At 32.5% G+C, this 12,276-nt stretch overlaps 1 protein-coding gene across 1 annotated transcript; it reads left to right on the top strand.

Moving 5' to 3' along the window:
* The first annotated feature begins 577 nt into the window (after window positions 1-577).
* Window positions 578-1,258, top strand: LOC114371301. Its single transcript, XM_028328774.1, has one exon. It carries the CDS (start codon window positions 578-580, stop codon window positions 1,256-1,258), a length of 681 nt encoding a protein of 226 aa, XP_028184575.1.
* The last annotated feature ends 11,018 nt before the right edge of the window (window positions 1,259-12,276 follow it).

The raw sequence follows: 12,276 nt of genomic DNA, 5'->3' as shown, positions 1-12,276 counted from the left end.
TATAATTTCGGTTGGCTATAAGAGTGACTTTTTAAGTCATAATTTCGATTGACTATAAGAGTGACTTTTTAAGTCATAATTTCGGTTGGCTATAAGAGTGACTTTTTAAGTCATATTTTCGGTTGGCTATAATAGTGACTTTTCAAGTCATATTTTCGGGTGGTTTTAGAGTGACTTTTCAAGTCATACAAGAGGGTGTAATTCTAAAAACATTCCCTCAGTGCAGTGGGAATCTTATACAGTGATTTGGACTGTTTTATCCTGGGGACTTCGTGGTTGATAGTCTGCTTGCACAATTTTTGGCAATGCCACGAAACGTCTTAAAGAAAGCGACATTGTCCGCGACTCAGCCAATAATTTTTTTGGTTTGCCATAAACTATTGTTACAACAATTTTAAGATGGTTTCGGTTCTGCTATGGCTACCGTAGATATTACTGGCTCAAACAACAATGACCTCAACAAACCTTTTAGGTTTGAAGGGTATCATTTCAAACATTGGCAACAAAAGTTGTCTATGTTTTGAACACTGATATTCCGGTGGTACTTGAGGATGCTGAGAAGGAAGTGAAGGATAAAATGACTATGAAATTAGCTCTCTGGAATGAAAATGATTACCTATGCAAGAATTTCATTCTGAATGGGTTAGCTGATAATCTATATGATTATTATAGCCCATATAAGTCTGCCAAATTAGTTTGGCTGGCTTTGGAAAAGAAGTATGATACTGAGGAAGCTGAGACTAAAAAGTATGTTGTTAGCCGCTACCTCAAGTATCAAATGACTGATGATAAATCAGTAGAGTCTCAATCCCATGAGACACAGAAAATTGCTTATGATATCATATCAGATGGTATGGCATTGGATGAGCAATTTCAGGTTGCTGTCATCATAGACAAATTGCCTCCTGGCTGGAAGGATTTCAAAAACCTTCTCAGACACAAGACCAAAGAATTCTCTTTGGATTCTCTGATCACACGTCTGCGCATTGAGGAAGAGGCACGCAGACAAGATCAGAAAGATGAAGTGTTGGTTGTGTCTCACAACAACACTAAAAGGAAGAACACAGGTGTAGTTCTGAAGCCTATTGGCAAAAACTTTAAGAATCAGAACCGCAATGTGAGCAATACCTCCAACCGCAACAAGAACCCCCCAAGGGTCCAACATGCTAGACAACATCCACCTACCAAGAATAATCCCGGTGAGTCATTCCTCTGCTACAATTATGGCAAACCAGGACATATGGCACGTAAATGCTGAAATCCTTCAATTAATGGTGCTCCCCAAGCTAACATGACTCAAGAGCCATACATAGCTATGATAACTGAGATCAATATGATTAGAGGATCAGATAGATGATGGGTAGACACTGGCGCCTCCCGCCATGTCTGCTATGATCGTGCTATGTTTAAAACATACACGAATGTTGAAAATAAGAAAGTGTTACTGGGTGATTCCCACACCACTAATGTTGCTGGAACTGGAGATGTTGAACTGAAGTTTACCTCTGCAAAGACTTTGATTCTCAAAGATGTGATGCATACTCCAGAGATGAGAAAGAATTTGGTTTCTGGTTTTCTTTTAAACAAGGCTGGGTTTACTCAGACCATAGGTGCAGATTTATTTACTTTGACCAAGAATGGGGTATTTGTAGGGAAAGGGTATGCCACTGATGGCATGTTCAAATTGAATCTTGATATTAATAAAGTTTCTTCTTCTGCTTACATGCTGTGTGATTTTAATATTTGGCATTCTAGACTTTGTCATATAAATAGTCGTTGCATATCTAACATGAGTAACTTAGGTTTTATTCCAAAGCTATCTTCAAATCACTTTGAAAAATGTGTTTTTTGCAGTCAATCTAAAATAACTAAGAAATCACATAAATCAGTAGTTAAAGAATCTGAGCCATTGGATTTAATACATTTTGATATATGTGAATTTGATGGAACGTTGACCAGAAATGGAAAACGATATTTTATCACTTTTATTGATGACTGCTCTGATTATACATATGTATATCTTATGAAAAATAAAAGTGAAGCGCTTGACATGTTTAAGTTATTTGTAATAGAAATTGAAAATCAATTCAATAAGAAAATTAAGAAACTTCGAACTGATAGAGGCACAGAGTATGATTCCAGTTTGTTTAATGAGTTTTATAATTTGCATGGAATCATACATGAGACGACTGCTCCATATTCACCTCAAATGAACGGTAAAGCTGAAAGAAAGAACATAACTTTTACAGAATTAGTTGTAGCTACTATGTTGAGTTCTAGTGCAACATCTTTTTGGTGGGGCAAAATTTTGTTAACTGTTTGTTATGTGCTAAATATAATCCCCAAATCAAAAAGCAAGACATCTCCCTATGAGATATTAAAGAAAAGACAACCAAATTTGTCTTGTTTGAGAACTTGGGGATGCCTGGCCTATGTAAGGATCCCTGACCCTAAAAGGGTTAAACTTGCAAGTAGAGCCTATGAATGTGTGTTCATTGGTTATGCTATTAATAGCAAAGCGTATAGGTTTTATGACCTAAACGCAAAAGTGATCATAGAGTCAAATGATGCTGATTTTTATGAAAATAAATTTCCTTTTAAATTAAGGGATAGTTGGGGACTTCATCTAGTTACCTTCCTGCTATTAGTAGTAAAAATCTTGCATAACCAAAACCAGATATAGAGCCTCGAAGAGGTAAGAGAGCAAGAATTGCTAATGATTATGGGCTCGATTATATGGCCTATACATTAGAGGAGGATCCATCAAACCTCCAAGAAGTTTTGTCTTCTTTGGATGCTGACTTGTGGTAAGAAGTCATTAATGATGAGATGGATTCTTTAGAATCTAACAAGACATGACATTTAGTAGACTTGCCTCTTGGTTGCAAACCAATTGGTTGTAAATGGATCTTGAAAAAGAAACTAAAACCTGATGGTACTGTGGATAAATACAAGGCTCGCCTTGTAGCCAAGGGTTTTAGGCAAAGAGAGAATGTGGATTTCTTCGACACCTTTTCACTAGTCACTAGAATAACATCTATTCGGGTGCTAATATCTCTTGTTGCTATTCACAGTCTAGTGGTACACCAAATGGATGTTAAAACTGCTTTTTTAAATGGTGAATTAGAAGAGGAAATTTATATGGAACAACTTGAAGGGTTTGTGATTCATGGACAAGAAGTAAAGTCTGCAAGTTAGATAAATCTTTGTATGGTCTAAAACAAGCACCTAAGCAGTGGCATGAAAAGTTTGATAACTTAATAGTCTCGAATGGGTTTAAGGTGAATGAAAGTGACAAATGCATTTACTATAAATTTGTAAATAATATTTGCACTATCATATGTGTATATGTCGATGACCTTCTCATATTTGGTTCAAATATTCATGTAGTGAACGAAGTGAAATCATTGTTGTGTAACAACTTTGATATGAAAGACCTCGGAGAAGTAGGTGTAATCCTTGGTATTAAGATTACTAGGTCAAAAGAGGGAATTTCTCTGGATCAATCTCACTACATTGAGAAGATCTTAAAGAAATATGACTACTTTGACTGTAAACCTGCTAGTACACCATATGATGCAAGTTTAAAACTGTTTAAGAACACTGGTGAAGGTATACGACAAACTGAGTACGCAAGTATCATTAGCAGCCTTAGGTATGCCACTGATTGTACTAGACCCGACATAGCCTATGTTGTGGGATTATTATGCAGGTTTACCAGTAGACCTAGTATGGAGCACTGGCACGCTATTGAAAGGGTGATGAGGTACCTTAAAAGAACCATAAACCTTGGATTACATTATAAAAGGTTTCTCGTTGTACTTGAAGGATACAACGATGCAGATTGGAACACTCTTTCAGATGATTTCAAAGCAACCAGTGGCTATATATTTAGCATAGCTGGTGGGGCTGTTTCTTGGAAGTCAAAGAAACAGACTATCTTAGCTTAGTCCACTATGGAATCTGAGATGATAGCACTAGCAACTGCTAGTGAGGAAGCAAGTTGGCTGAGAAACTTACTTGCAGAGATTCCATTATGGGAAAGACCGATACCAGTTGTGTTGATCCATTGCGATAGTACTGCGGCTATTGGAAAAATTGAGAACCGTTATTACAATGGTAAGAAACAACAAATACGTCGTAAGCACAACACTGTTAGAGAATTACTCTCAACAGGAAATGTTAGAGTGGATCACGTATGCACTGATGATAATTTAGCAGATCCTTTGACGAAAGGATTAGCTAGAGAGAAAGTCCATAACACTTCTAAAAGAATGGGACTATTGCCCTTACTGTGATGATCATTCATGATGGTAACCCGACCTAAATGACTGGAGATCCCAAGAACTAGGTTCAATGGGTAATAACAAGTTATGAAGTGATATGAGATGAGCATGTTGTTATAAGTGAAAGCAACATGATTCCTGAAGTAACAAGATGATGAGTTATGAAAAAAAAATCATAATTCTTAATGAGATCTATACTCTACGTTGAGTGGAGTACCTAGGCTACATGAGTACTCTTGATAGACTCACCTATGTGAATGTTGAAGTGGGGGCTGCTTCATATGAAATTTTGGACAAAAATTTCTAGAGCGTTCACTATACCGGGATAGACGTGCATGACCTTTAACGCACGAGCTTTATAGAATACACCTATGAAAAGGTTGTGTGTGGTTTGATGTCAGAGATAGAGTTCAAGACTTCGAGTCACTCTAGTAAAATCTGAATCTTACTCACTATGCAAAGGTTCAAGTTATATGACACCTTTGTTTATGCACAATTTTATGAAATCCTCAAAAATCTTCTTTTCAAATTTCAAGTGGGGGATTGTTAGAACAAATGATGAAAGTTTGAAAAACAAAGAAAGGAAAAAAAAAAAGAAAAAAAAGCTTCAAGTCCCACATCGCTCAAGATAAACACTTGAATAGTGTTTCACTCCTTATATATAGAGAGCTCATTTCTTCATTTTTCCTTGTCCCAGTCGAGAAGCATTTCCTCAACTTTTCTTTCTCCCTCCCATTTTTCAGTCGATGCATTTTCGACAAACTTCTCCCTCTTTCTTTCTGTCGCTCTATAATTTCGGTTGGCTATAAGAGTGACTTTTTAAGTCATAATTTCGGTTGGCTATAAGAGTGACTTTTTAAGTCATATTTTCGGTTGGCTATAATAGTGACTTTTCAAGTCATATTTTCGGGTGGTTTTAGAGTGACTTTTCAAGTCATACAAGAGGGTGTAATTCTAAAAACATTCCCTCAGTGCAGTGGGAATCTTATACAGTGATTTAGACTGTTTTATCCTGGGGACTTTGTGGTTGATAGTCTGCTTGCACAATTTTTGGCAGTGCCACGAAACGTCTTAAAGAAAGTGACATTGTCCACGACTCAGCCAGTAATTTTTTCAGTTTGCCATAAACTATTGTTACAACAATGATACATTTAAAAAGGTGCAGAATTCAATAGCCACTCTCACCTTAGGTTCTTACTGAAATGTGTCACTTTATACTACATGCGTTCACGTTCTTGAGCTGTTGGCACGTTGCCACCATGTTTTGTTGCATGAAAGGAATTGGTTTGTGATTTGATGATGTTGAGGTGTTGTTGATGCCAATTTATTTCCAGCGTAAAATAATGAGGATTGGGTACTTGAAGTAACGTGAATGGATGTTATAAATGGGCCTTAGTGTGACTAATTTGCTAGAAGAAAAATTAGGTAAAGTAAAAATAAAATGTGAAAATAGGGAGGAAGTATATACTAAACAAAGTTGCTAGAAGACTTAATTTTTCACAAAATTGAGAAAAGTATATATACTAATATATTTTAGTGAGAAAAGGTTATATTATATATTTTTACTGCTACTAAACTGAGTTGTTCATATAGTTGTTGTTACTTAATCTAACCGTATCCAATATATAACTATAAGGGAACTTGAAATATATTTAAGTGAGCCAGATTTAAAACTTGAACTTGGTTTAATTAAACATTTAAAACTTGAACTTGATTTATTAACTTATTTATGGTTTACTTGTTCTATTTCATCAATTTTCTCTCTAAGTAATTTTTTATTTATTAATTTAGTATTTACAAATACAGTTAAGAAAAAGACAATCTAAACCTACAATTTTGATAAATAAAAAATCAAGTGAAATGATTGATGATGAATTTGTTTATTCTAACTACGCAATAATTTGCTGGTAAAAAAAAAAATTACGTACGCAACAATTTACCTAAATTGAAAAACATGCAGTCTCATAATTAAGGTTGTTCATTTTTTTTAGATTCTCGTAATGTTGTTAGACCATACGTGGTTGCAATGGAAAAACTCATTCGCCGTATGATGATCTAACAAGTAACAACAAGTATTAATCCTATCTATAGAATCATTGGACATTTTTCTATGATGATCTAACAAGTATTAATCCTGGCTATAGAATCATTGGACATTTTTCTATGATCAGTCATAATGAGATACAACATCAAAGTAAAATTGACAAAAAAATTTAAATATCCATTTTTATTTTATTTTATATTTCTTATTACCAGTAAAATAATCATCATCAATTATATCATCAATACTCCCTTAAATATTATTTTACATTTATAATTTTTTATACTTATCTTATTTTACATTGACATACAGCTACAAGAATCGAAGATAGTAAAGACGATTTACAACACTCATACATTTTGCTCATACATTATGTTGAATCCATTAACACTACTAAAAAAACATTTTTACGAAACACATTCAACATCGATCGTTTGAAACTGTCTTAGAAGAATATGCATGGTATTTTTGTAATTATGACGTGTGTAAATGATGATGGTGGAATGAAACTCGTCTTCAAATGAATCATACATCGACGAGTCCTATTATAACTGTCGTAGAAATGAGAAATTCACGACATTTTTTATCAACACCGTCGTGGAATTTGACGTCAATTAAATGACTAACCCTTGTGTCTGAAGTCACTCACAAACCCTCCTGGCCTCAGACATTCACAAACTTACATTTTTTCCCCTCACTCGGCTCACGTCCTCCATCACTCACCGACTATTGTACCTTTCTTCCAAAACCGCCATGTGGAACAGCGTCCTGTGTTGTCGTATAACAGCGTGACTATTGAAGGTTTCTTTTTAGGTTCTCTTTATTGCCGGTAAGTTTCATGCTTTATGGGGTTCGATGGGTTATGAAATGTTGGGGGTTGAATACACCATTTGAATGGACTTGTTCAATATACACCCAATTCGTATTTTGAACTATTTCATGGTATTTATGCACTAGGTTTGCAAAACGTGCAGTTGGTTTTGTGGTGGATTATTTAGCTAGCTGGAGTTCTTACTGTTGACTTTTCTAGCTGACTATTAGTTTAATTTGAAGTTCATTTATGATTTTCAGTGTAATACAAAGAAGATCCTTGTCAAATTATATTTACTATGATTTTCCCTGATTAGTGTACATAATGTATAATGTATTAGTATCAGCAGGTAGATTAAAAAATGAGGCTATTGTCGTGATGTTCCATTTTTTGGTAGTTATGGAGGTTGTGCTGCTGGTTCTAACATGTTTCCTTGATCTTACTAACTTATGATTATTTGTAACTTTTATGAACACCTAAATTTATCCATAAAGTCTTGCCCAACCTGTACATGTGAGTTGTCGATCGGTGATCCGATATCTTGTGATTGCGTGTAACTTCTTGTGACTTTGGATACAATGCGAGAGGAGGGATCAAGTGTCATTTGCATGAGTTGCCAAATAAAAGGATAATGGTAAGGCAATGGATGCTCTTATTAATTTGCACTTCCTTCTCACTCATCTTGGGCTGATGGATTTAAATTAAGGTGGGAAATGGATTCATTTTTTCCGAGAAAAAAAATGGGTTTTCCTATACTAAGGTCCAAAATATATAATAATGCAAGTATGTCTTCCCATGCATATAAATTTGTTTTGTGCTGTGCATATTATTTTAAAGTTGGCAGTGGTTCTTTACATTGACAGGCTTTATGTGTTTGCCATAAACGCCTTTGAGGAGAACTAATAACTTTATGACACCGAGGATACTAATCCCCATGAATGTGATGCGACTCTTGAATTAATGTGTTTTTAAATTTGTATTTGATTTTATACGCATCACGTTATAAATGTTGTATATATTTATTTTATGATTTGTAGATTTGGTTCGCAGTTTTTGTCAAAATTTCTTACCTCTTCTTGGGTCAGTGATTACAATATCCTATTTGTTATTGGACGATATATTATTACATAAGTTTGATCTAATATGTTGTCTAAGGAAAAGGAAGTAGATAGTACCAGTGAGCTAATTAGGTATATAGATTTATTAATTCCATTTTTAGTGAATGTTAAAGGTGTTATGGATTGGACTTGAAGATTTTTTTTTATATTGTCCCATGCACAAATTGTATGAGTTTTTCTAATTGCTTGAAGTGCATTAATTTATATTCAACCGGTATATATAAAAGTTGTTAATTGTTTATTCACTTAATTGCTTTTAATTGCACATTAGATTTGCTATTTGAGGCTAATTAATTACTCCAATTTTGTTATTCAATTGTTATAAACGGAATGCTATATTCAATTGTTACTCCAATTTTGTCACTTGGACCCTAGCCTTTGAATGCAGCATCTAAGATGATTTTTAAGATAAAAATCATTTTAGAATGTTTTAAGATAAAAATCATCTTAGAATGCAAGGATTTTATAACGGTTTTTACATAAAAACTGTCATAGAATGCAAATATTTTACGATGCCTTTTAATTAAAACTTGTTAACTCATTGACAAGTGTATCAATTCGTCTTAAGTAGTAAAATTTACCCGAAAGTTCGAGTGTCGAATCCACATGAACTCTGTTTGTACTTGAGTTTATGTATACCCAATTTGCAAGCAAAAGATAAGGAATTGTAACAAAGATAAGAGAGGAAGAAATAAAAGACACGAAAAGTAGACAAGTTTGAATGCAAAAGATGACTTCAAAATTTAAATATGTTGGGGTCTAGCATGCCTAACTACCCTTGATGCAATGTTAATGTGTTTCTTTATTTAATACTATTCCAATTTCCACACACATCTACTATGATACTCAATCCTGATCCCTCACGTTGAATAGTCTAATTTATCTATTCTCTCTCAAAAAATTCTTTGTAGAGATAAAATAGTAAATTGCATGAAGTTTAGAGATGTATGCATAGGCTAAACAATATCACTCTATCCCTAGCAATGATTCGTTAAGAAGCCCTTGCCCAGTTCTTTAGAAATTAAACACTTCCCAATGCCTAATCCCTAAACAGGTGCATGGATGATCAGACCATAAACAATAACAATAAAGCGCAAGAAAGAACAACAAAAATTGGCACTGCATTCAATAGATAGTAAGAAAATATTACATTACAAGGGTCGTGCCTGCTAGGCTTCCAACGATGGGGTTTAGCTTGTCATGGCCATAAGAGGCTTTACACTTTAGGAGTTAATGAGGATGGAAGAAGAAGAGGGATGGATAATGGAGGAGAAAGAGAGAATGACTAAAGAATGAGGATTTCCCCTATTAGAGATGCTTAGGCTCTGAGTGTATTCAATAGAGAACTCTGAATATCGGTGTGTCTTTCTCCTTTACTTCTTATTCCATTTATAGGCCTAAGGTAGATTAAAATTCATGCAACCTCGCACTAAGCATGTCCTTCTAGGCTTAGCAGGTATGGCGATGTGATCACGCGCTGAGCGTGACAATGTCTGGACTTAGCGAGTATGATGACGATCACGCGCTTAGCATAAGATTCGCGCTAAACGTACCTTTGGGTTTCTTTGTGGGCATTCTTCGCGCTAAGCTTGAGCTGATCGCTAAGCGAATTGACGAACTAGGTCTGTTTTGTGCGTTAAATGAACTGTTTTAATCTTCAACTTTTTTAAAAAAAGTTTTTTCTGCAAGTTCTTGCATCAATTTTCATTCAAAGCACTTATAAATCTTCTTTCTCTTGACTCCTGCTAGTCAATAATTAAAATGATATTAAAATTCTCATTATTCAATTAAAAACATCAGTAAAGTAGATAAATTATAATTATTTTTAATCAAAATTGACTATCAATTAAACCCAAATTTCTCAATTATCAAAATTAACACTTTTCACGACGCGACCTACAAAAACGGTTGGCAATCGTCGTAAAAATCTCATTTCCACCATTGTAGAATGCGGTTTCAGCTAGTGTAGGTTTGATTTTCTTAATTTATTTTACATGTACTTATATAAATGCATAGTGGTGAATTATTATTTATATCAATCTTAATGCATATGGATCGTTCAGAAAATAAAAATCTTAATGCTTCTAGAAGGTGTTTGAGGAAGTTTCGATACCATTCAGTCGCCTACAAAGAATGATCCATATGATTGAATGAGTTGGGGGCGGCTCTATTTTATTATGCATGCTTCTAGCTAGTTACCCTACCTTGGTCATATATAGTCATATAAGATTCGATTATTTAATCCATACCAAGATGCTTAGTTGCTTTGACTTCAGAGTATCAGCATTCAGCGGTATAGCAGGTCCCTCCCCCAAGGCTAAAGCTAGGTTTGTGTCCAAAGTAATGAAGCTATCCTTGTTTTATTCTTTCCAGTTCCTTCCTGACAACTTTTAGAATGAAGAAGGCGCTTTGGCTCTAGATTAGTTAAGAGACATGTGCAATTTTTTTCCTTTTGAAAAGAGAAAAAAAAAATACTAACCCAATTTACTTTTATCCATAGGCAGTTTATTAGTATTAAAAAGAGGACTTTTAAGTAATGGATATGGAATTATATTATTATTCAATCATAAATAATTATTTATATTATTTTAAAAATAATTATTATAAAAATATATATATTTATCATATATGATAAGTTATAATTAAATAACTGTATAAATTTATTCTATGTTGTCGGTGCAAAATTTATTTTTTTTCTTCTTAAAAAAAGTTATAGTGAAATATAATGGTATTGATGTTTTATTGAAAGTATGTTTGAGAGTAAGTTATGCAAGTGATATTATCAATTTAAAGACCTATTTTACGTCACTATAAAAACTACTAGTATTTTAATTGCTGATGAGAAAAACTAGTATTTTAAATGTGGGATATACATGATAAATGTTTTATTTTATATAACTAAATTTTATAATAAATTTAATTTTTAAATATATAAATTATATTTTTAATTAAAATTTGTAATAAATAAATATTGTTGAACCTATAAGTTATATTTTAAATTTATGAAAAACAATTTTTATTATCACTCAAGATAAATTTTAATTATTTTAAAATATTAAATTTTAATTCTTAAATAAAGATGAAAAGTGATAAATTGAAAGAGATAAAGAGGTTAAGTAAAATTTTTAAAAATTAGTTTACACGATCACCATGTAGACTATTTACTCAATGATTAATTCAGATTTCATACTTAATATATTTTATTGCGTTAATTAATTAATCTTAAATTTTCTACTAAATTTAATGATATTGTAACACTTAAAATTTTAAGAAATTTAATCAGATAACTTTTTCTTTTTGATTCATAGGAATCAAACTCAAAGATAGTTGTTAAAATAAGAGTGGCAAGTAGCAATCGATCTTCTGACCGGTCTAGCTAGAGATGAAAAATGAAGCATCTTTAGAATCGGTCAAAATAATATAAAACTGGCCAAGAATTGTAAAATAAATTGATTTAAATTGATTCTGTTTAAAAAAATATTTTGTTTTTTTTTCTTTGAAATTTTAATTTTAATGTAAATTATTTTAAAGAGTGATAAAAACACTCATCTAATAAGAATTACAAATAGATATCAATTGTTTATCATGATTTCTTATAATTTTATATTATATTAATTTCTTATTATTTTTTATTCTAAATGTAAACTTGGTATTGTCAATAAACATTGTTGTATTTTATTAAAATTTAAACTTAAGTATTATGATATATTTGATTTATGTGTACTTCAAATGTTTAAAATTTAATAAATAATGTTTTATTTTTATTTTTAGTGCTATAAAGTTATAATATTATATTTATTTATTATCATTTAATGCATTATTTAATTATTAATATTATTTATTAATTTTATACTACAGAAGAAAATAAAAATTTTAAGTGAGTTGAATTCTAGGAATTCATTAATATGATAGTAGACTGCAATACTAAAAAAAACATTACTTAAATATTATTTATTAATAAAAATTTTACAATAATAGAAATTAAACTCCCGTAGTATGAATACATATTTTATGAAGTGA

The sequence above is a fragment of the Glycine soja genome, chromosome 10 (genome assembly GCF_004193775.1).
Source record: "Glycine soja cultivar W05 chromosome 10, ASM419377v2, whole genome shotgun sequence".
NCBI lineage: Eukaryota > Viridiplantae > Streptophyta > Magnoliopsida > Fabales > Fabaceae > Glycine > Glycine soja.
This window is presented reverse-complemented; position numbering and strand designations above follow the sequence as displayed.